The sequence below is a fragment of the Bubalus bubalis genome, chromosome 14 (genome assembly GCF_019923935.1).
Source record: "Bubalus bubalis isolate 160015118507 breed Murrah chromosome 14, NDDB_SH_1, whole genome shotgun sequence".
Lineage (NCBI taxonomy): Eukaryota > Metazoa > Chordata > Mammalia > Artiodactyla > Bovidae > Bubalus > Bubalus bubalis.
In genome coordinates, this window is record NC_059170.1 from 1957131 (window position 1) to 1981557 (window position 24427).

Consider the following 24427-nt stretch of genomic DNA (forward strand, 5'->3'; position numbering starts at 1 on the left):
ATCCCTGGCTGTTATTCCAAAAGCCAGCAGGCTGATGAGTTGGCAGCCAGGTCTTTGGAGAAGGGCTGCATTGGAATCCCTGTGTGCGTGAAAAAGCAGCTTTCACTAGTCAGGCAGCACAGAGGGACTGGAGGAGCCCCACCTCCGGAAGCAGACATCCTCCGGGTCAAGACCTCACGCGGCCCTTCTCTGGATGGGCGTCCTGGGCGTGTTCCGGAGACTCCGTTCCCTCCTTTCCAGGGGAAGGGAATTCTGCGGGGAACATTCCACAGCTGGAGCAGAGGCAGCCTGTGCAGGAATCTCCCCCTGCCGTCTTTAACCAGCTGACCTTTGGAAGGTGACTTTACCGCCTTGTGGCTCCGCTTCCTCTCGGCTAGAGCGACACGATGGTGACGCCTGCTTCACGCGGGCACGCGGGCCACGCGAGACACCGCAGGGTGCGCCCTGGGAAAGCGGCGCTTGGAGCTGAGGACGTGCGGACAGTTGTGAACTCTCGTCATTAGTGTTGTCGCGAGGCTCTTGAAGGGTTTAGGGATAACGTGGGTTAGGGCCTAGTTCAGTGCTGCGGGGTGAGAGATTGTTACTAATAATTATTCCCTCCACTCAACTAATAAGTTATAATTCGACACCTGATCAGTGCAGATGCAGTGCTGAGCTATAATGGTGGGTAACGAGAGACAGTCCCTGCCCTCACGGTGCTTACAGCTAATGGGGACGGGAGATGGAAGCCAAGTGTTCTGTATTGCCCTCAAAGTTAAGTCTGGATCAGTTGTACTTTATTCAGAACCATCCTACCCAGTGTTGCCGCTTCCTGCCCTCTTTTGTGCCCCCGTTAATGTTCATATATAATAATAGATATGTTACCTATTACCTTCTTGTTCATAGCATTGAACCATAGGTGTTTGGATTAGCAAACACTTCTATATTGCTTATAAAGAACCATGCATTGTTCTAACCACCTTACAAGCATTAACTCATTGTGTACTTGTAGCAGCCCTGTGGGGCACAGAGAGGCTAATTAACTCATCCAAGGACACGCAGCAGCAAGGGGCAGGGAGAGCGTTCAAGCCCAGGTTGTCCTGTTCCTGGTCTGTGCTCACCACCACTGCACGTGCTGCCCTGAGCTATCAGACGTGGCCTGATGTGTGGATTTACTATCTGTTACTGACTGTCCACCCAACAGATTTCAACTCCATGAAGTCAAAGGGGCTCATCTGTTAATTCACAGCTGCAACCCTGGTGTCTGCTTCAGCATATGGTGCAAAGCTGGTGCTCAGTGTACATTTGGTGAATCAGTAAATGAATGAAAATATAGCCAAATAGATGTATATAAATATAGATATCTATCATATATGATAGATACATATGTAACACGTAGTGCTAAGTGCTATGAAAAAATGCCTGTGCTACAGGAGGTTTTAACAGAGGACTTAATTTAGTTTGAGGATCAGAGAATATTAAAAATTAGAAGTATCATTTTAACTGTCCCCATTCTAAAATCTCCTTGATCTAATAGCTGTGACTGGCTAAGAAGGAAGAAAATGATACCTATGTGGAATATGCTTTTCATGATGATAATAATCCCCCAGAAATGAAACACAGTTGAAAATTGGGACTGCATTTTAAGAAATTTTAGGGATCTTCCCTAGTGGCTCAGTGGTAAAGAACGCGCCTGCCAATGCAGGAAACATAAGTTCCGTCCCTGGTCCAGGAAGATCCCACACGCTCCAGGGCAACTGAGCCCGTGGGCCACAACTACTGAGCCTGGGCCCCAGAGACAGGGAGCCGAAAGTACCGAGCCCGTGAGCCACAGCTGCTGAAGCCGCATGCCCCCGAGTCCATGCTTTGCCACAGAGAAGTCACTGCAGGGAGAAGCCACAACTAGAGAAAAGCCTGTGCAGCAACCGAGACCCAGCGCAGCCAAAAACAAATAGATTTTGAGAAAATTTATGGGCATATAGTTGGCTTACAATGTTGTGTTACCTCCTGCTGTACAGCAAAGTGAATCAGTTACACATACACATATATCCACTCAATTTTAGGTTCCCAAACTCTTTATTCTGGAGAAGGAAATGGCAACCCACTCCAATATTCTTGCCTGGAGAATCCCATGGACAGAGGAGCCTGGCGGGCTACAGTCCATAAGGTCACAAGAGTCAGACACGACTTAGCGACTAAACCACCAAACTCTTTATTACACTTTTTTTTTGCCACACCACACAGCTTGTGGGATCTTAGTTCCCGGACCAGGGACGGAACCTGTGCTCCCTGCAGCTCAAGTGTGGAGCTCTAACCGCTGGACCACCAAGTAAAGCTCCTGCATTTGACTTTAATTCTGTTGAATTCATGAGCCCCAAATCTTCCCTCATTCCTCAAAACAGATATGAGCAATTGGTCTCCCTGCGCTTGTGATAATACACCCGCAGTGACTGGGCAGGTCTCTGCATCTTAGTTTTGTATGCAGAAGTGAGGCTGCCGTTTCTCTTGGGTTTTAATTTTCTGAGTCTCTCTTTTTCTCTGTTGCAGGAACAATGGGTAACCAAATGAGTGTTCCCCAAAGAGTGGAAGACCAAGAAAATGACCCGGAAGCAGACACGCACAAGGTGGCGTCGTTACGCTCTCTGCGTCGTTAGCTATTGGTCGGGAGGGTCTGGGTGACGGCAGAAGGAGGAGCCCGCCCAAGGCTTTCGGGGCAAGCGGTGCCGCGGTTGCTGCTCCCAGGGGTTGCTCAGTGGGACGCAAACCTCCAGAACCCATCGAGGAGCTGTTAAAAGTGCAGGCTCTTAGGGCCCCACTCAAGGCCCAGGGATCCAGAAATCGCAGGGAAGGGGGCCCATGGAACCTGAGTCTCCATGGTGACTGATTCCCATCCATCGGTGCACAGGTGCGAGTGCGTCTGGACCAGTGGTTCTCAACTGTGGGTGGTTCTGCCTCGCCACTGGCAGTGTCTGGAGACGTTTCTTGGTTGTCACAAGTCCAGTATCCAGGAAACTTCAAACACAAGCTTCTTTTAAACAAAACTGCTACAAAAATATAAAGTAAAGTCTTCCAAAAGATGCGTCTTTCGTCTTTTAGATTTTTTTTCTCTCTGCACTTAACATATATTACACTATTAATAGTGTTAGCAAAATAAGACAATATATGCAAGTACTTAGCATATGATCAATATTCAGTTAATGCCAACTACGAGTGGGATCATTTATTACGAAAATGACATCGGGTAACAAATATTTTTTTGCAATCTTTTTTTCTTTCCATGTGAGTATATCTGTATGTGTATATATGTGTAACCTTTTTAAATGTCAGCAATAAATAACAAAGAGGAAAACATAATTCAGCAGTGACCTAAAATTGGAAAGGGGTTGCAACAGCTCGATGAAGGGAGTGGGCATGGAGCAGAAAAATAGCAACGGGCGACTTCTGGATCTGAGGCGAGGGTGGCCTGGAGGCTGTGCTTGTGTGCGGGACCCTGGGGTGTGGTTAACCTCCCGACCCGTCGTGCTCTTGTCCCCTCACCAGTCGCACCAGCGCCCCTCTCTGCCCGGGAGTCCCATCTGTCCGGAGGGGTCTGTCCTGCCTGGGCTCACGGGGCTTGCTGAGAGCAGGCATAGACGGTGCAAAGCTCTCGTCAACCCGGGAATCCTGTCCTTTAGATCGGGGTATTGGTTTCTCTGAGGCGTCACAGAAATCAGGGTGGTTTCTAGAAGTGGAGACTTTAATTTGCGAGGCGCCCTTGTAGCCTTGAGTTTCCTTCCTGAGTTTTTCTGATTTTTCTCATCCAAGACTTGGCTAATACTGCCACACATTCTGTTCCAGGTCACGCCTGGGGACGCGTGTGGTCAAAACGGCCTGCCGGTCATCACGTCCGCCCGCACTGTTCAACTCTACGATGAAGGTGAGTGTCCCGGCGGGCTGCTCGTCCTGAGGGTGGGGATGAGGATGGGGAAGGGCTGCTGGCCCTGCTGACGGTGAGGCAGATGCCGGGGCTGAAGCCGCGTGAAGGCGCGCGTGCCGCTCCTGGGGCTGCAAACACAGCGCCACACAGTGGACGGCTCCAGCAACAGCAGTGTTTGTCTCCGCGCTGGGGCTGGAAGGGAATTCAGGGCGCGGGCAAGGTCAGGATCTTCTGAGACCTGTGTGTGAAAAAAGCTGTTCCCTGGGGACTTCCCTGGTGGTCCAGTAGTTAAGACTTCGCCTTCCAACGCAGGCGTGGCAGGTTCGATCCCTGGTCAGGGAGCTAAGACTCCCCCATGCCTCATGACCAAAAAACCAAAACAAAAAACAGAAGCAATATTGTAACAAATTCAATAAAGACTTAAAAAATTGGTCCACATCAAACAAACAAAAAAAAAGTCTTGAAAAAAAGGACTGTCCCCTGCCTCTGCTTTGACTCCCAGGGGCCTCAGACTCTTTGGCTTTGACACAGTGCTCCTCTTTGGTTTTCCCAGCATCTTCCTTCTATGAGCATCTGTCTCTGGGTCCAAGCCTCTCCCTTCTGTACAGACGTGGGCACGTGAGGCTGGGCACAGCCCCGGCCTCTTCTTGACTTGATCCTCAGCAGAGACCCTACTTCCAAATGGGGCCGTAGGAACTGGGGTTAGGACTCCGTCATCTCAGCAATTCAACTCTTAACAGCACTCTCTGGGGTGTGTATGATGTCTGCAAGAGTCTGAGGATTTACAGCAATAAGTGAAAACCAACAGAATAGAAACACTGGGAGGCTGGGTTCTTTGGAGTCCAACAGACCAAAGTTAAAACCCCTGCCCTGCAACTTCCTGGCTGTGGGACCTGGAGCAAGCCATGTGGCTTTCTAAGCCTCAGTTTTCTCATCTGTAAAGTGGGGATAATGATACCTATCTCGTGGAATTGATGAGAGAACTCGAGGAGATCAAGCATCTTACTTATTACCCAGCACTTAGGAATTCCAAACAAACAAGTGAAATATAGAAGACAGCAGAGGGCGGTGTTGAAACTGGACAATGTGCTTATCTATTTGATTTTATTCTGGAGTATAAGGCTATAACGGGGGAGCCTGGTGGGCTGCCGTCTATGGGGTCACACAGAGTCGGACACGACTGAAGCGACTTAGCAGCAGCAGCAGCATAAGGCTATAAGGGCTTCCCTGGTGACTCAGTGGTAAAGAATCTGCCAATGCAGGAGAGGCAGGAGATGCAGGTTTGGTCCCTAGGTCAGGAAGATCCCTGGAGAAGGAAATGGCAATCCACTCCAATATTCTTGCCTGGGAAATTCTATAGACAGGAGGCTGGTAGGCTACAGTCCATAGGGTCACAAAGAGTTGGACACAACTTAGCACCTAAACAACAGCAAGGCTATAAATTCCAAGCATCAAAATTGACTGAGTTCTACTATGTGAAAATTATCAGTAAATCATATGAGAGCAGGGTGTCCCAGTGGTTGAGGGTAAGAACTCTGGAATCAGACTGCTGGTTTTGCCACCTGCCAGCTGTGTGACCTTGAGCCAGTTACTTAACCTCTCTGAACCTCAGCCTCCTTGTCAATGAAGTGGGGTAATAACAGTACCTAAGCGTAAGTATCAGATGTAATAAAAAGCACACGTTTCAGGGCACGTAGTAAGTGCCCTGTGCGTGTTGGCTGTCATGACTGTATGATGGTTACGGTCCCTGTCATTTGCACGTGAGTTTCTGGGCTTCAGTGCCCTTCCCTGCACAGTGAGGAGATGAATCCCAGCACTGGTTCCAGAAGCTCTAGAATTTCCCAGAGTAAGAGAAGACGCTGCTCTCTGTTTCCCCTGTCTACGCTCTGCTGCTCACACCACATCTGACAGCAGTTATGTGGGTTTTCCATACCAAGGGGATCTGTGACACCAGCTGGGTGTCCCACAGTTCAGTTCAGTTCTGACACTGTTTACCAAGAGTTAGCATCTGCTCCCACCGCTTATGGGCTCGGTATCATAAGACTACCTCCCACTAAAGTCGCCGATGGCAAGTGGGGAGTCCCCGGCCTACCCACAACTTCTGTCCTGCTCGGCTACAGAGCAGAGGTTCCCACGACTTCCCCCTCAGGTTCAAGCATTTGCCAGAACAGCTCACAGAGCACAGGAGAGCTGTGTGCTTGCTAGATGGTTGCTGTTCAGTCACTCAGTCATGTCCAATCCTTCTGCGACCCCCTGGACTGTAGCCCCCCGGGCTCCTCTATCCATGGCATTTCCCAGGCAAAAATACTGGACTGGGTTGTCAGTCTCTTCTCCAGGGGATCTTCCTGACCCAGGGATTGCACCCATGTCTTCTGCATTGGCAGGCAGATTCTTTATGCTCAGCTACAAGGGAAGCCCCTTACCAGGTCACCAGTTCATTCTAAGCAGATACAACTCGGCGACGGCGGCCGATGGAGGAGGTGATGGGAGAGGTGATGGGAGGGACCCTGGGGAGGGGAGTGTCCATGCTTTCTCTGGACAAGCCACCCGTCCAGAACCTCCACGTGCTTATCAACCCAGAAGCAATCTGAACCCTGTTCTTGAGAGACGTTTGTGAAGGTTTCATTACGTAGGCATGATTGATTAGATCGCTGGCTATTGATGGTAGAGCTCAATTTTCAGCTGCTCTCCCCTCCTGGAAGATTGGCCGGGGTGGTGAAGCTGAAATCCTAGCCCTCTGATCACATGTCTTGTTTCTCTGGCAACCGGGAACCCCATCCTTAGAGGGGCTTTTCCAAAATCACCTCATTAACATAAACTCAGATGTGGTTAAAAGGGGCTGGCTTGTTATCAATAACAAAGGTCATCTTCTTGACTCTTAAAGGTAAGTGTTAGGAGCTCTGTGCCAGGAACAGGGATGAAGACCAAGCATATATTTCTTATTATATGATGTCCCAGGATCTTACCTCGGTTGCTTATTAAAAGTGTAGATGCCCAGGTCCCATCTTTCCAGAATACCCTCCAGTTGAGCCCTGGGGGTCTGAACTGCTGAACGTTTTCCAGAGGGTTCAGAGGCATAGGCAGGATTGGCAACCACAGGATGAGATTAAAGTCACAAGTCTCTTCCTGCCTTTCCACCTGTGAGTCAGATTTCTGCTCTGATGTGGGTGGAATGGACTGAACTGGCGGCAGCAGCTTTGGTGAGAGCAGCGTAAAGCTGGCGGCTGAGACACACTCACTTGGAGAGGAGCACGTGTCGTTTTTATCATTTGCAAACTGTCGACGTTCTCGACTGATCCAGAGGCCCTGACAACCTAATGTGTCCTTCAGAAGTGGTTCTTTGTCGTCTTTCAATCACTGTTGTTGCTGAGGTTATGCCCCTATCTTTTTTGCCCCTATTTTTAATATGGGGCACAAGGGTGAGGAGAGCGTCGGAAGAACATGGGAGCAAAATGGTGGAAATCGAGACGGCCCCCTCTTGTCTTCTCCCTCTCCTTGTTTCTCCCCCCTTCCTTACTTTCCTCTCTGCTCCCAGCAATTATATATATAGTATATACATATGTAATGCGTGTATATATTACATGTAATGTGTGTATATATATATAATTGGCAGGTCTTCCTGTAAAGAGGAAAACAGGCAACGAAATACAGGGTGACAATCTGGGACAGTGTGTTGCTGTGGGTACCTACGTACCCGGGGGAAAAAAATCTCATTTGAGTGACCCGTGCTTGGTTGTACCAGCTTACGTACGACGCAGCCTTGCATCGGCACCCGCTGAAGAATCTGTAGCAAGTTTAAGTTAATCCTCTGACGCCGAAACCTCCGCCTGCGTCCACTGACACCGCGCCCTCTGCAACTCACTTTGGACTGATTATCCCTTTGCATGGGGAAGGCAGCTTATCATCCTTGAGCTGTTTTCTCCAGGTTATTTATCACTTTCAGTGCAGTTTTTAAAGGGCTATAAAAGTGGGATCCTGGGTTGCTGGGAGCCGGCATATTGCATATTGAGTGCATATTGCATATTGAGTGCAGCACTTTCCACAGCATCATCTTTCAGGATCTGGAATAGCTCAACTAGAATTCTATCACTGCTGGGAGCCAGCGTGAGGCACTCCGCCCGTGGCAAAGGTCATGAGGAAGGAGGCTCGGCATACGCAAAGGCAGGATCGAGCCTCAGGAGTACCCCTGGAAATTCTCGAGCATCTACCCCCAAACCAGAGTCTGCCTACTTTCGGCTTTGTGCTCTCACCTACACCTCTGACTTTATGGGGGCTGTCCCCCACTACCTCTCTCTGAAAAAAAGAGTTAGCTTACAGCTCCAGTTAATAATTCCTGGGTGTGACAGTGTTTAACCTACAAACTCCTTTGGAAATCCTCTAGGCTGCCTGAATAGGTTTTTCCGGCCACATGTGATTGTTCAGAGCCTCCCAACTGTGAGAGGCAGGAGATGTTCTAAACTGTCTAAACACAGATTCCTTTGAGTAGTTAAAAGATTGATTAGAAATTGTATTGGTGAAGGGTTTTTCACTTGTTGGGCCAATGTTTGCTGCTAAGTCTCCATACTCCTTACCTACTGTGTCCTTGGCAGTGTATTGATTGATATAATGGGTGTATAGAAATGTAAAATGCAGCTTTGTCCAATGCTTTTTTGGAGGCTGGTGCCTGACTTTGGAATAATCACCTTTAGAGAAAGATAAGTTTCTTAAAATGTTATCAGGCCTCCTGGCCAGAAGATGATGTAATTCACCTGAACTTTTGCATATGATAAGTTTGAAAGCCTGGCTTCGATTAGGACCAGGAACTACTGTCCTTGCATGACTCCACCCCTTCCCCCATTATCCTCTATGCACAACTTTAGGTATAAAAACTACTTTGGAAAATAAAGTGTGGGCCTTGTTCACCGAAACTTGGTCTCCCCATGTCGCTCTCTCTCTCAAATTCTGGCTGAGTCTCCATCTGGAGCGCGGAACCCGCCATGCTTGCTAATTATGCCTGGGCTTCTAAGATCCGACTGGGGAGGCCTCAGTGTCTCCTCTCATTCGGGAGAACGGAAGGACGCCTGCGGCCTACGTAAGTGGTGCAAACTTCTTGTCGTGAAGTTTTATTGGTCTCCCGTGTAAACCAAGCTACTCAGCCTCTTTTCTCCACTGAATTTTCCTACTGAGCTATCCTCATTCTATTACTCTTTATATCTTTAATTAATATCTAATTGAAGCTATTGTATCCTTACCCTCGCCAACGCCGTCCCCGCTTCGAATACCCTGGATCAGCCGGGGCTGGACCCTGGCACTGGTGGTTTTTTTTTTTAATCCTTTGGACAAAATTCTCTGGCCATGTCTTTTGGTGCATGTTTGGATTCATTTGGTGTATGCGTGTGTGTATGCACAGAGAGAAAGTCAGGCTTCCCTGCTGGCTCAGCAGTAAAGAATCCGCTTGCCAATGCAGGAGACACAGCTTCGATCCCTGGGTCAGGAAGATCCCCTGGAGGAGGGCATGGCATCCCGCCCAGTGCTCTTCCCTGAAAAATCCCGTGGACAGAGAGCCTGGTGGGCTACAGTCCACGGGTCACAAACAGCTGGGCATGACTGAGTGACTGAACAACAACAGAGAAAAGTGACTAGAAAAATAGATATATGGGCCCCTGGGTGACTGTTTTCCTTCTTTTTATCTATACTTTTCCTTTTTTCTCCTATTAAAGACGTTCACTGCCATGCGGGAACATCTCCCATGAAGGCCTATTGAGAAGCAGCGCCTGAGCACACAGCCTAGGGAGCAGGGTCCTAAACTCACGTCGTGGCTTTGCTGTGTGACCTTAGGCGAGCTGCTGAGCCTCTCTGGTCTCACATCTGTAAAATGGGAATCATAGTAACAGTAGGACATAGCTTTGAAGATCGTCGGGAAGCTTAAGTGAGTTGATACACCTGCAGTACTTGGAAGAGTATCTGACATGTGGTCAACATATGAGGAAGTTTATTTTTCTGTTTTGGATTTAATGTTAATAAAGGCCATCATTCGGGTATGAAGTTAACTGATTAGCTCATCTAGATAGCTTTTGCAAATTTAAAATATAACCTTGAAACTTTTTTTTCCCCTGCATCCCTTATACTTTTAAAGTGTTTTATTTTTTGTCTTCTGGACACACTGTGGGAGAGATCAATCAGGCACAACCCTTCTTTACAATCGATCCATGAAATTCCATTCTATTTCCTTGAAGAAATAAATTTATCTTGCATAGTATTTTTTCTTGGTGAGGGTAAGAGACTAGGGATCTTGATATCAAACCAACATCAAGTAGTACAACTCATGTAGATGAGGGCTTTCTCTCCAAAGCTTAGCATTATACTTCATCTTGAAAAACAATATCTCAGAAAATCAAAATGTCTGATGTTTATTTCCATATTATATTTCTCGCTTCAGTTGCCAATTTCAGATGCCGTTTGAAAGTCTTGTTTCAGGGAAGCTGGTAATGGTGCCAAAGCCACAGGCAACGTGACTTACTGCTGTGCACAACCCCGTTTCTTGCACCTTTGGGTCAGAGGCTAATGTGTTTGCTCTGTCAAAATGTGGTTGTTTAAATTTGTTTCTTCAGTTCTTCCCTTTCTTTTTCCAATACATGTTGATTTGAATTCCAGAGTAGCTGGGGAAGTACTTCCCAAAGAGCTACATGTCCATCAGGAGAGTGGCTGCATCAGTTAGAGCAGATTCACACGATGCTACACCCCTGTGCAGAGATAGGAATGAACCACCCCAGACTACAAAACTATCATGCCAGAACAGGAGGCCAGATGTCCACATCCGAATCTCCAGGGCCTGGGAATATGTCACTTCACATGTCAAAAGCAGGTTTTGTGATGGGATTAAATTAAGGATCTTGAGGTGGGGAGCTGAGCCTGGATTATTCAGGTAGACCCAATAAAAGGACCATAGGGCCCTTTTAAGAGGGGTATTAGCAAATTGGTTGTAGGCAAAGAGATGTATAGTCATCATTTTGTGGACAAAGGTCCATCTAGTCAAGGCTATGGTTTTTCCAGTAGTCACATATGGATGTGAGAGTTGAACCATAAAGAAGGCTGAGTGCTGAAAAATTGCTGCTTTTGAACTGTGGTGTTGGAGAAGACTCTTGAGAGTCCCTTGGACAGCAAGGAGATCCAACCCGTCCATCCTGAAGGAAATCAGTCCTGAATATTCATTGGAAGGACTGATGCTGAAGCTGAAACTCCAATACTTTGGCCACATGATGCGAAGAACTGACTCATTTGAAAAGACCCCGATGCTGGGAAAGATTGAAGGTGGGAGGAGAAGGGGATGACAGAGGATGAAATGGTTGGATGTTATCACCGACTCAATGGACATGAATTAGAGCAAACTCTGGAAGACAGTGAAGGACAGAGGAGCCTTCGGTTCTTGGGGTTACAAAAAGTCAGACACGACTTAGCAACGGAGCAGCAGCATCTCCACTTAGGTCCTAGCCAGACTGAAGCCCTCTACCTCGGTGGGGAAGTTTCTTTTTTCATTCAGATTCACACAATCAGAAAAGAAACTGATGCTGAGCCTAAAACAGCATAAGCTTTACTCAACGGCCAGAGAATGGAAAAGCGGGGACTTAGTTCGAAAATCAACTTCTCACCCTAACTTGGCCTGGGACACAATGTATATACGGAAGGTCAAGGCAAAAGGGCGGGGGCTGAGTGAAGAGAGGGAGGAGTATTCATGGCTCACCCGAGCACAGGGGTATGCTACGCCCGGGGCTGGAGAGCACCCCTTTTCAGTCCTTGTGGACAGTCTTTCAGCTGTTGCCATGGCAGTTGTCAACGGTCATGGCGCTGGTGGTTGTGATATAAGATGCTTGTATTGTTTTAAGGCACAAAAGTGGGGGTAGTTTGTTAGAATGGCAACAAGAAACTAATACGAGTGCCCTGAAGACCCGGAGGCTCGCAGACCGCGTGCTGGCTCCGTCACGCGTGCGCGCTAAGCCGCTTCCGTCCTGTCTGACTCTGTGTGACCCCGTGGACCATAGCCTGCCAGGCTCCTCTGTGCATGGGACTCTCCAGGCAAGGATACTGGAGTGGGTTGCTGTGCCCTCCTCCGAGGGATCTTCCCAACCCAGGGATCGAACCTGCGTCTCTTACGTCCCCTGCATTTGCAGGCACATCCTTTATCGCTTGTGCCTCCTGGGAATCCCGGCTCTGTCACTCTGTAGCTATGTAACCTTGGCAAGAAATGTGTCCTCTCAGAGACTCTCCTGGAAAGTGGAAATAATAATAACACGAGCTGTATAGAGCGACTGGCACAGGATAAGTGAAGAAGTAAACACGACAGGGAAAACCACACCAGGGTCCACAGTCACGAGTGTCCTTTAGCAGTGGCCTCTCCCCTGCTGTATGGCCTGACCAAACTTTACACCTGTGTGTATACCTGAAACCTCACCAGTTTTTAGGGAAATAAAAGTACCTCGTTTTCCTCCTCCTTTGATTTCTTTCTATCAAATTTATCACAATCGTTCACCCTTTTAAGAAAGCCCTTTTAAGAAAGCTGTTCTCACTGCTAATGAATGGCAGAGACTGAAGCATGATTTATCAGTCAGAAAACGTCATTTTTCAGAAACAGAAGACCTGTTTCTGTTTCACCTGGATAAGAAGTTTCTAAAAACATTTGTCTTTCATTTTTGTTTGTAGTCAATTTTTTCCTAAAAAGAAAAACTGCCTAATTTTGATTTTTTTTTTAAAGAAGTAAGTGGAATAATTTTTGGACTGAAAATCCTGACTTGCATAAATGATCCGCCCACCAGTGCTGTGCCATAACGAGTGAGAAGAGAAGCCAGTCAGGATGCCTGGGCAAAGTGTGCTGGGAGACCCAACGCCGAAACTCAGCCGCCTGATACAGGGACAACCTGGGACCAGCATCACTGGCTGGGAAGGGAGCAAATAGGTCTGTGCTCTTCGCACTCATGGTCTTCCCCCAACTGGCTGGCTTTTAAAATCTGTTTCCCCTACTTGGATAAAAGTTTCTGAGAACAAAACATTTCGTTTGTTGTTGCAGTAACCCCAGAGTTTAGCACAGGCTCTGAGATGCACAGAAAGCTTGCTGAGGACGGATAGATTAATGAACCGGGACACATCAGACCAGCGGCAGTAGAGGGGCAAGAGAAGCAGCTGAAGAGCAAGTCCTAGATGTTGATGGATCCTCTGAAAGTAATGCAGCCCTAAGTGAAGGCACTTTTAGTTATGAAAAGGAGTGTGGGGGTCAGCCCTTCCAAGCGCTGTGCGGCGGCTCGCCAGCATTGTCCGATACCAGGTGCGTGTTGTAAAGACGCACCGCGGCTCCAGGCTGCCCCTACCCACGCGTCCTCGGGCGATGGGACCCAAGAGCAGGAAAGGCCACCGTGCGCCGCTGTTTTTTCTCCCTTCATTGGGAACGAAGGGAGGGTCCTCGCCGGAAGCCCATGCCCCAAGCAGGCGTCCGCTTAAACCTCACGGGCCAGCAGGAGGGCACGAGCCCACGCTAGTTGCGGGGGTTCTGGGAGGTCGGGGACGGCTCTGGGCGAAGAGGAGGCGCGGGCCGGCCCCTGGACTGGCCCGGTGTCCGCCAGCGCGGACTCCCAAGGACGCAACTGAACCACAGAGAGCAGCGCGCGTTTACCCGGGTTCTAGCACCTTTCCTGGGCGCCCGCCCTCTCTGCCCTTCCGCGCTCTCTCTGGATACACCTACCGCAGTAGACAGTCTCCTGACCCTCAGCTCTGCGCCCTGCAGCCCCGCTGGACAGGCCACCCACATAGACCCTGCGGCATCAGCCCGCTGCTTCAAGCGATTACAGACGGTTCTGAAAACGGGCCGCCAGATGGCCCACCTCCGTGCCCCTCCTTGCAGCAGGCACATCCTCTGTGAAATCTCATACTTCTCCACCTCTTAGCGCTTTTTCTCCTCAGAAATTCTCCTGGAGAATTTCTGTTTGATAGACGTAGCCCATTCATTTCTTCTCGTTGGCTTGAAAGTCACCTGCCTTGACTGTGAATCCTCTGTTCATCTTCAGCGTTCACGCGCCGCCCCAGAGCTGCGCTGGTGTTTGTTAGCACAGGGTCTTCATTTTGAAAACTGAGCTATAACTCACATACCGTATAATTCGCCCTTTTCAAGTGTATTATGCGATGTAGTCCTCTTTACTATATTTACAAGGTACTACAGCCGTCTCCTCTGTCTGATTCCACATTTCATCAAAGGAATTTCATCAAACAAATCCCTTGAGCAGTTAATCTCTACTCCCCTCCCCCACCCCGGCCACCGTGAATGTGCCTCCTGCCTCTGGGTTCGCCTGCCCTGGACAGTTTATACACAGAGAGTCATACCAAAGGTGGCATTTTGCATTTGGATCCTTTAACTGAGCATAACGTTTTCAAGGTTCACCTGGGTTGGAGTGTCTTTGATTATGGTTATCGTGGTGGGTGTGAGGTGGTCACACGTTGTGGTTTTGATTGCCTTTCCGTGATGACTGAGCATAATGAACATCTTCTATCGTGCTCATTGATCATTTGCATCTCCCACTCTGGAGAATACGTCTTCTTTTTTAAAGAATTTATTCATGTACTTGGCTGTGTTGGATCTTACCTGTGGCACAAGGGATCTGTGTTGCATCATGTGGGATCTTTCCATGCAGCCCCCGGACCCTCTAGTTGGGGTGCTCGGGTTCAGTGGTTGCAGCAGATGGGCTCAATGGTTGTGGCACGTGGGCTCAGTGGCTCCGCGTATGTGGGATCTTAGCTCCCCAACCAGGGATCGAACCCATGGCCTCTGCATTGCAAGGTGGATTCTTTACCACTGGGCCACGGGAGAAGCCCCTGTAATGTCTTCCCGACTTGGCTCTTTTCCCTGCCCTTTTCCTCTGAGCCCCTTGTCTCCTATTACTTTCTGGCTGGCTGTTCTCAGTGTCCACACTAGTACTTGCCACTGTTCAGCAGTGTTCCGTGTGGGCTGAATTCAACCTGCTCCCACCTGCCATCTCCAGAGTTTAGCCTTCCTGTCCTGACAGCTGAGAGCATTAAAGGAACGCTGTGTGATTTTCGCTGGTAAGCCTCTTTCTTTTCGCATTTAAAGATGTTTAATACTGTGTGCATGATCCGCGTTCCTGCTGCGTCTCTTCCCTGCCACCCTTGGGGGTGAGAGACACTTACCATATTGCTGTCGGAAATGTGAATCTCTGGAGCCTTTTTTCGGGAATTAATCTGGCAGTGTCTATTTTTAAAAATTAAATGCACATTAATTTGGGTGCAGCGATTCTACATCTGTAACTCTTATTCTATAGAAATAAAGCACTAGCTTAGGACCTTTGATCATAGAAGTTTTCCCCAGCATTGTTTGTAATGAACATGGAAAAAAAATTATTTGGAAACTATCAGAATGTTCATTGATCAGCCAGTGACATAAATCTCTTTTGGTATATTCATATTAAGGAATGTTTACAGCTATTTTTAAAAGATAAGATAGATTCGGGATGTATTGATTGACGAAGGGGAGAACTGAGGTTATCTCAGTCCATTTGGGCAGCTATCCAACCAGTCCATTCTGAAGGAGATCATCCCTGGGATTTCTTTAGAAGGAATGATGCTAAAGCTGAAACTCCAGTACTTTGGCCACCTCATGCAAAGAGTTGACTCATTGGAAAAGACTCTGATGCTGGGAGGGATTGGGGGCAGGAGGAGAAATGGACGACAGAGGATGAGATGGCTGGATGGCATCACTGACTCGATGATGTGAGTCTGAGTGAACTCCAGGAGTTGGTGATGGACAGGGAGGCCTGGCGTGCTGTGATACATGGGGTCACAAAGAGTCGGACACGACTGAGCGACTGAACTGAACTGAACTGAACAAAAATACCAGAGACCTGGAGGCTTAAACTATACCCGTTTATTTCTCATGGTTCTAGAGGCTGAGAAGTCCAAGCTCGAGGTGCCAGCGGACTCCTTGCCTGGGGAGGGACCAGGCCCTGGTTCACAGTCAGTCATCTCTTCACTGTATCCTCACATGGTGGAGGCCGGACCTCCTTTATAAGGACACTAATCCCATTGATGGGGGCTCCATCCTCATAACCTAGTTCAGTTCAGTTCAGACGCTCAGTCATGTCCGACTCTTTGTGACCCCATGAATCACAGCACGCCAGGCCTCCCTGTCCATCACCAACTCCCAGAATTTACTCAGACTCACATCCATCGAGTCAGTGATGCCATCCAGCCATCTCATCCTCTGTTGTCCCCTTCTCCTCCTGCCCACAATCCCTCCCAGCATCAGAGTCTTTTCCAATGAGTCAACGCTTCACATGAGGTGGCCAAAGTACTGGAGTTTCAGCTTTAGCATCATTCCTTCCAAAGAAATCCCAGGGCTGATCTCCTTCAGAATGGACTGGTTGGATCTCCTTGCAGGCCAAGGGACTCTCAAGAGTCTTCTCCAACACCACATTTCAAAAGCATCAATTCTTCGGTGCTCAGCCTTCTTCACAGTCCAACTCTCACATCCATACATGACCACAGGAAAAACCATAGCCTTGAGTAGACGGACCTTTGTTGGCAAAGTAATGTCTCTGCTTTTGAATATGCTATCTAGGTTGGTCATAACTTTCCTTCCAAGGAGTAAGTGTCTTTTAATTTCATGGCTGCAGTCGCCATCTGCAGTGATTTTGGAGCCCCAAAAAATAAAGTCTGACACTGTTTCCACTATTTCCCCATCTATTTCCCATGAAGTGATGGGACCAGATGCCATGATCTTCGTTTTCTGAATGTTGAGCTTTAAGCCAACTTTTTCACTCTCCACTTTCACTTTCATCAAGAGGCTTTTTAGTTCCTCTTCACTTTCTGCCATAAAGGTGGTGTCATCTGCATATCTGAGGTTATTGATATTTCTCCCAACAATCTTGATTCCAGCTTGTGCTTCTTCCAGCCCAACGTTTCTCATATGTACTCTGCATATAAGTTAAATAAGCAGGGTAACAATATACAGCCTTGACGTACTCCTTTTCCTGTTTGGAACCAGTCTGTTGTTCCATGTCCAGTTCTAACTGTTGCTTCCTGACCTGCATACAGATTTCTCAAGAGGCAGGTCAGGTGGTCTGGTATTCCCATCTCTTTCAGAATTGTCCACAGTTTATTGTGATCCACACAGTCAAAGGCTTTGGCATAGTCAATAAAGCAGAAATAGATGTTTTTCTGGAACTCTCTTGCTGTTTCCATGATTCAGCGGATGTTGGCAATTTGATCTCTGGTTCCTCTGCCTTTTCTAAAACCAGCTTGAACATCTGGAAGTTCACGGTTCACGTATTGCTGAAGCCTGGCTTGGAGAATTTTGAGCATTACTTTACTAGCGTGCGAGATGACTGCAATTATGTGGTAGTTTGTGCATTCTTTGGCATTGCCTTTCTTTGGGATTGGAATGAAAACTGACCTTTTCCAGTCCTGTGGCCACTGCTGAGTTTTCCAAATTTGCTGGCATATTGAGTGCAGCACTTTCACAGCATCATCTTTCAGGATTTGAAACCTAATCCCCTCCCAAAAGCTCCACCTCCTAATACCATCACAGTGGAAGTTAGGATTTCAGCATATGAACTGTGGGGGACACAAACATTCAATCCATAGCAATGATACATAAAAGCAATTAAAAATGATATCTAATATAAATCTATTTTTGTAAAAACCAACAAGGACAAATACAGCCTCCTAGAACTTGTGTCTGGGATGCTTGTATATATTTGTCTGAGCATGAACGAAGTCTGATAAGGTACACCAGGCTGCAAAGGTTCGTTATACTGCAGTGAAGGTGAGGGACAGAGGCAGGGAAAGGGAAGCATTGGGAGATTAATCATATGGGAGGTAAGCACATGTTAAATGCGTGCTACTAGTAAATTGAGAAACAATAAAACATCTGTCTTTGAGTGACAGTATCTGCTCATGTTGGAGCAAAGACTGGTTCTGCAATAAGTAATCTTTGCATGTTCCAGACTTTTATAAGCTTATGACTGACAGGAAATGCATGCAAAGGGGGGAGGGAGGAACAGTGGTGAAGAATCCGCCTGCCAGTGCAGGAGACATGGGTTTGGTCTGCGATCCAGGAATATCCCACATGCCTCGGGACGACTAAGCCCGTGCCCCGCAATTGCTGTGGAGCCCAGGCTCTGCAATGAGAGAAGCTCGGGTGCTGCAAGTAGGGAGTCGCCCCCGCTCAGCACAACTGCAGAAAAGCCCGCACAGCAATGGAGACCCAACAGCCAAAAATAAACAAAAGAGTAGAGGGGAGGGAAAATTCTGAGAGTCGCTGGTGCAGTCTGGCCCCTACAGTGACTAACAGCGATGGCTGACTTCAGAGGACGCTTTCAAGCGAGAGTGTAGGGTAAGTCAGCTTCTGCCCACATAATGTTGAACCCAGCATGTTTATCACCGAATGCTCAGACACATCATATTCAGCTGACAGTTCAGAATTCTTCCCTCCTGCCCCCCAAACCTATCCCTTTCTTTTACTTTTGCTGGACTCTCTTGGAGAGGACATCCTGCCCTGTTAATATGGAGATGGAAAGCATGAAATCTGATCATTCGGTGAAGGTTTCAAATCTAACATCTTCCTTCAAGCCACAAGCAGCTGACCCGTGAATCCTTATTTCAAGATCTTTAAAACAACAAACGCATTTACACAACACATAAAGCCTTGGTTGTTTGAAGTGTCATTTGACTCCCGCAGCCTGACCGCAGAGGGGTCATTTTTGCAAAACTGAGGTCTTCATCCGTCTGCCCCAGGGTCCGTGGTAATCCTTTGATATTCAACTAGAGTTCGCCTTTGAAGACTACTGTGCTATCATCTACTTTTCCTTCTCCTTTGGTGAGCTATTCCAACTCCCTCGGGTCCTCATCCAACAATAACCATGTGTGTGATCTTTACACGGCTCTGTGAACTCCGCCATCATTTGCAATTTCCCTTTGCGATTAGTGTGCGTTGTATTTCCTCTTAGCTTTTGTCCTGACTGGTCACCGTAGTGACGCATATGACCGTGTATGAGTGCGGAGTCGTAAGTGGAGGCTTCGTTCATGAATAAAATTATGACGACAGTTTCTAGTTCCCTCTTTAACCTTTAGCCCTAGAAATGTTTGGATATTGAGTTCTTAAGAGAAAAGAATTCTAGGGACTTCCCTGGTGGCCCAGTGGCAAAGAACTCGGGCTCCCAATGCAGGGGCCCTGGGGTTCAACCCCTGGTCAGGGAACCAGACCCACACGCCCCAACCAAGACCTGGTGCAGCCAAATGTTTTTTTAAAAAGTGACTTTGTTCTCAGAGCTGCAGTTTCTACGCCTGTAAAATGGGAGGGACCATGGTACCTGGCATGGATTGCTGTAATACAGAAACAAAACATTTCTTGTCACATTCAGCATTTCCTTTACTGCCTGACATGCAGGAAGCATTCAGTGAATATCAGCTATTGTGTTTACAGCTGTATCAAGTGAAGATTGTAGCCTTGCCTCACGAAAAAAGCAAATAAAAGGTAGCCCTTACTCAGAAATTCTGAATAGTGCCATATGAACTTGTACGTGTGTGTGTTTTAAATAGATAACAGATTGCTGATGAAGCAGTTTGTCTTGACTAAGAATACTTGGTGCTTGGAAAAAGCATCCTTGAACTTTGCACAGCCCAGGTTCTCAGATTTCTGAAGATCAGTGAATTCGTATCATTGCCCTTTAAAGTGCATTTATTGGTTTGGGCTGTGCAGGGTCTTCACTGCTGCTCAGGCTTTTCCCTGGCTGCCGCCCACCGGGGCTGCCGTCCAGCTGGGGTGTGTGGGCCCCCAGTGCCGCGGCTCCTCTTGTTGCGGAGCCTGGGCTGGAGGGCGCTCAGGCTTCAGTGGCCGTGGCTCCCGGGCTCCAGAGCACAGGCTCAGTAGTTGTGACATGCGGGCTTTGTTGCCGCTCAGCATGTGGGATCTTCCTGAATCGGGGACCAAACCCACGTCTCCTGCACTGGTAGGCGGATTCTTCACCATTGAGCCACCAGGGAAGCCCATATCGTTACTATTTTAAAGTCTTTCCAGACCCCCCAAGTGTATAGGTTAAATCATTGGAATAATTCCTTTCCTTAGGCTTCTATTTAGGAAATGACATGGTCATTAGATTAATGACATATAAATGTCACAAAACAACTAATGTTTATCAAATACCCACCTGTGTTAAGTACCCTGTAGGAAGTATTTTGCTTAGTCCTCACAATTACCTTTTGAAGAGGACAATTATTTTCCTGTCCATTTTTTTTTAATTAAAGAAAATTGAGGAAACATGATATAAAGGAACTTATCCGGGTCACATATTGCATTTTTAGAGTTAAAACCCAGGTTCCTCTGATCCACAATCTAAGTACTTTTCAGTGACACTAAGGTGCCACCAGAAGTAAGTTCTGCATCACGTGTCTGGATAAAATGACTTTCTTAAGTAAGACACACACACATACACACACACACAATACAAAATGTCTTTTCTGCACTAAGGAGATCAACATTTTAAGCTCTCCTAAATAGCTGGGAGCCACCATTTGCAGTCTTACTTGATTTCTTTTTGTTTTCCTTAAACTCTTACGCATTTATGGCAGGGGAAGTAAAAGCTCTTTGGTATGTCATCTGTCTGCTTTGTGAGAAAACTTTTTATTGAAACCAGATTCCAGATGGACTTCTCCCAAGGTTTTCATAGGAATGAAAAGCTTCGTTCCGGTCACCCAGAAGGAACTTTTTATTCTTTCCATAATAATGTGAGGAAGGCGTGGAGGTCATCCCCATGTTTGCAAGACTATAAACCCTGGAACTCCAGTGGGTTTTCTTCCTAGTCGTTCACAAAGATTGTGCATGTGTAAGTTACTGTTTCAGAATATAATTTATTTCTTTTTAATGCTTATCCAAGGTCTCAAGTGACTGTAATATTTTTCCCCACGTGAATTTTTTTCCTTCCTTTTTACTGAGAAAGCAAAGTGTTGGTGGGTTTGTTTTGTTTTTCTGTTTGAATCTATCCAGCTCCTTACGATTCACTTTCTTGCATTTCATTTTCTTTCCTCTCCTTCATCCCGTATTAAATGCCTCCTAGATATATTTGAAGAGCCTGGAGACAACTTCTCAAGGAGAAGGTTGATTGTTATTAATTAACAAGTGAAATAGGTACTGACTAAGTCGCTGAAATTCTCTCCAAGTCACAGAGTATGTACTTAATTTAAAACTGGCATAAGTGGAAAAATAAAAAAACGAAGCTGTACTGGCTGTGGAATGGTGAACCAGCTTCAGGGACAGCTGGATCCAGGTGTCCAAATGCAACCACGGATCTCGTAGGGCTTTTATCTGTGTTGATTCTCAGGCAAGTGCTCTCGAATGTGATAGCCGAGGCCACCAACTCCACATGTACCCCCTTACTGGCTTGGCTACTCCAGCACAGAGGTCACAGCTCTGTTCTCGTGGCTCAGCAAAAAGCATAAGATTTATTTCTCGTAGGCTCAGCAAAAAGCATAAGATTTATTTCTCGTGGGCTCGGCAAAAAGCATAAGATTTATTTCTCGTGGGCTCAGCAAAAATCATAAGATTTATTTTTGTTAGTCCAGCTTAGGTCATGTGGCCACCTGAGAGGTGAGCATTTTAGCAAGAGAAGGAGAAGCTGCAAGTGATGGGGCTGGACATGTGCTCACCCCCGTTTGGGTGGACAGAGCTTCGTGGTTACGGGCTGCCCTGTCTACGAAGCCTGAGGTCCCACAAGTTACCAAAACGCGTAGCCCACCCTCTGACACCAGCGCTCGTGGCTGGAGCCTGCTGTAACCCTTGGGGCGCTGACGTTCACTCTAGGTTCTTTGTGTAAGGATGGATCCTTTATCAAAGCAGTGCATTGGCACTTTTTAAAAGTCTGTCCCGGCAAAGGTTTTTTCGAAACACTTTTTCTCCGACCAAAATGCTCTACTTAGCACTAGCTCCTTTGGTTCCCGGCCAGAGAGTAAGGAAGGAGGCAAAAGACTCAGAGGTCCGTCGAAGTTCTTGGCGTTTGAAAAGCCCGCCCTTGTTTTGACTCTTCGGCCCCCCTTTCTCGTCAGCTGTGTTCTTTTTTCCTGGCGTGGGGCGTCCCCACAAGTCATTCGCATTCACTCTGACACTTGGACTGCTTGAGGTGCGTACTTGGCATCCTGACACATCCCTCCGTCACTTCCTCGTTCCCTCTCCCTCCCTCCCTCTTCCCTTCTGAGTATAATATTTACCACAACTATGAAGTCCAGGACCACAGAAAAATGATAAACATGAGCTGGAAGACACATCCAGTGTTCACACAGGGTGGTGTCCCTGCGCCCCGAGTTTATGGCGGCCCCTAGTGCTTGGCGGAGAAGGCAGTGGCACCCCACTCCAGTGCTCGTGCCTGGAGCATCCCATGGACGGAGGAGCCTGGTGGGCTGCAGTCCATGGGATCGCTAGGAGTCGGACACGACTGAGCGACTTCACTTTTACTTTTCACTTTCCTGCATTGGAGAAGGAAATGGCAACACACTCCAGTGCTCGTGCCTGGAGAATCCCAGGGACGGGGGAGCCTGGTGGGCTGCCGTCTATGGGGTCGCAGAGTCAGACACAACTGAAGCGACTTAGCAGCAGCAGCAGCAGCAGCTAGTGCCTGGCACTGGTCCTCTGGCCGTTTCTTCTCTGCTCTCAAAGCTTGAAGAGGAGGCCACCATCTGCCCAGGAGTCCAGTGTGCGCACTCGCTCTCTGTTTCTCTCTCTGTGTGTGTCTCTCTCTCTCCTTTACTGTTTGTTCCTGACTTTAGACGCTGGGAGATACTAGAGTTTGGCAAAAATAATTGCTAAATGTATGTATCTCTCACTACTTATGAGCAATGTATGACCTAAAGAAACCTCAGTGCTCTTCTTTTTAAAAAATAGCTTACTTATTTGGCTGCTTCAGGTCTTAGTTGCAGTATGTGGGATCTTTGACCTTTGTTGGGGCATTGTGTAGTTACGACATGGGAGAATCTTTTCACTGTGGCATGTGGCATCTGGTTCCCTGACCAGGGATCGAATCCGGCTCCCCTGCAGTGGGCACATGCAGTCTTAGCCACTGGACCACCAGGGAAGTCTGTAGCTTCTCTTCTTTCTCTTTGACTCCAAACTACACAATCACAGCTATCTGTCAATTATTAAGCAGCTGCTATGGAAAGGCAGGGTTCCTGATACTTTGTATGAATTTTATCCTTGAAACATCACAACTGCTCTACATGGGAGCTTCTGTTTCTCCCATTTTACATATAAAGAAACTCAGAGATTTGCAGTGACTTGCCCAAGGTCACTCAGCTTGTGGGTGGAGAACCCTGATCTTTTAAAACAAGCGTGATGGACTTTGGAAGCCCTGCGTCTGCACGCACACTCGGCCTCCCCTGGTTGTGGCGGGCAGGGGCTGCTGCCTCCGTGCGGGGCTCAGCCTCGCTGCCGGGGCCTTTCTTGTTGCTGAGCACGGGCTCTAGGGTGCACGGGCTTCAGTAGCTGCAGCCTGAGGGTTGTCTTGTGGCCTGTGGGATCTTCCCAGGTCAGGGGTCGAACCTGCGTCCCCTGCGCCGGCAGGTGGGCTCTCCACCCCTGGACCTCCAGGGCAGCCCGAGGAGCTTGGTCATCACCTGTGATACCCAGTTTTGCAGTGTATCTTTCTCCTGAATATCGCACTGCTTTATAACAGCGACCCAGAAAGTGAGGCGGTTCAGTGAGTTCTGTGCAGAGTTCAAAGCAGAAACGGGTGGATTCTGGGAGCAGAGCCGCTCCTTGGAGGAGGCAGAACCCGTGTGCAGTCTTGTGGCCGGGGATCTAACCCACCTGCTTGTGTAGACGCCTGCCCTTCCAGGTGTCAGAATGGCAGCGTCTGAGTAGTCCTTTTTAAAATCTGCCTGTATTCTCGGCAGCCGACGCTAATGCAGGAGAGACGGAGAGCAAGTGACCTCTGGAATAAGCTGACTGCTCGCTGGGCGACCGGGAGAGGCTGCCCCAGCTTCCCTGGCTGTCACTTTTCTCCCTCAGCAGCAACGATGATGGCTTATGTTTATGCTGTTCATTGAGCACTTGCTACATTCCAGGCACCGCTTGATGTGCTTTGAGAATATTAACCCATGGAATCTCTGTAACAAAATTACAGGGGTAGGTTCCACTCTTTTCCTCATTTCACCAGAAAACTGAGGCAGAGAAAAGCTCAGTAACTCAGAGTCAAATAGACAGTCCAGCTTTGCGCTTCTCAAATGCATGTTTTGGCAACACCCAGAGATATTTCTGGTGTCCCCAGTCAGGGTGCTCTGGGGTGTTGGGGCACTCTGGGGTGCTCAGCGTCTTGTGGGGTGCTGCCCAACACCCTGCGGGGCACAAGGTGGACCCGACAAAGAATTCTCCCGACCCAGACAGGAGGCCGAGGTCGGGAGATTGTTCCCCTAAGCCTGTGACAGCTGGCCTGCCTCCCAGGTGAAATCGTGATGATGACCTGCTTCTCGCAGGATCCTGTGGGGATAAAGCTGACAGTCGGTGTGCCCTTCACA

General features: G+C 48.0%; 1 protein-coding gene across 10 annotated transcripts in view; it reads left to right on the forward strand.

Annotated features, from left to right (window-relative positions):
- The window catches only part of BCAS1 (brain enriched myelin associated protein 1), a 99324-nt gene that overhangs the window by 8413 nt on the left and 66484 nt on the right, over positions 1–24427 (forward strand). For all 10 annotated transcript variants that reach the window (XM_006063672.4, XM_044927500.2, XM_044927499.2 and 7 more), the window contains exons 2-3: positions 2527–2603; positions 3817–3895. In XM_006063672.4, the coding sequence (XP_006063734.4) occupies positions 2532–2603; positions 3817–3895 (151 nt within the window). In that variant the 5' untranslated portion in view covers positions 2527–2531. The remainder of the gene's footprint in view (positions 1–2526; positions 2604–3816; positions 3896–24427) is intronic.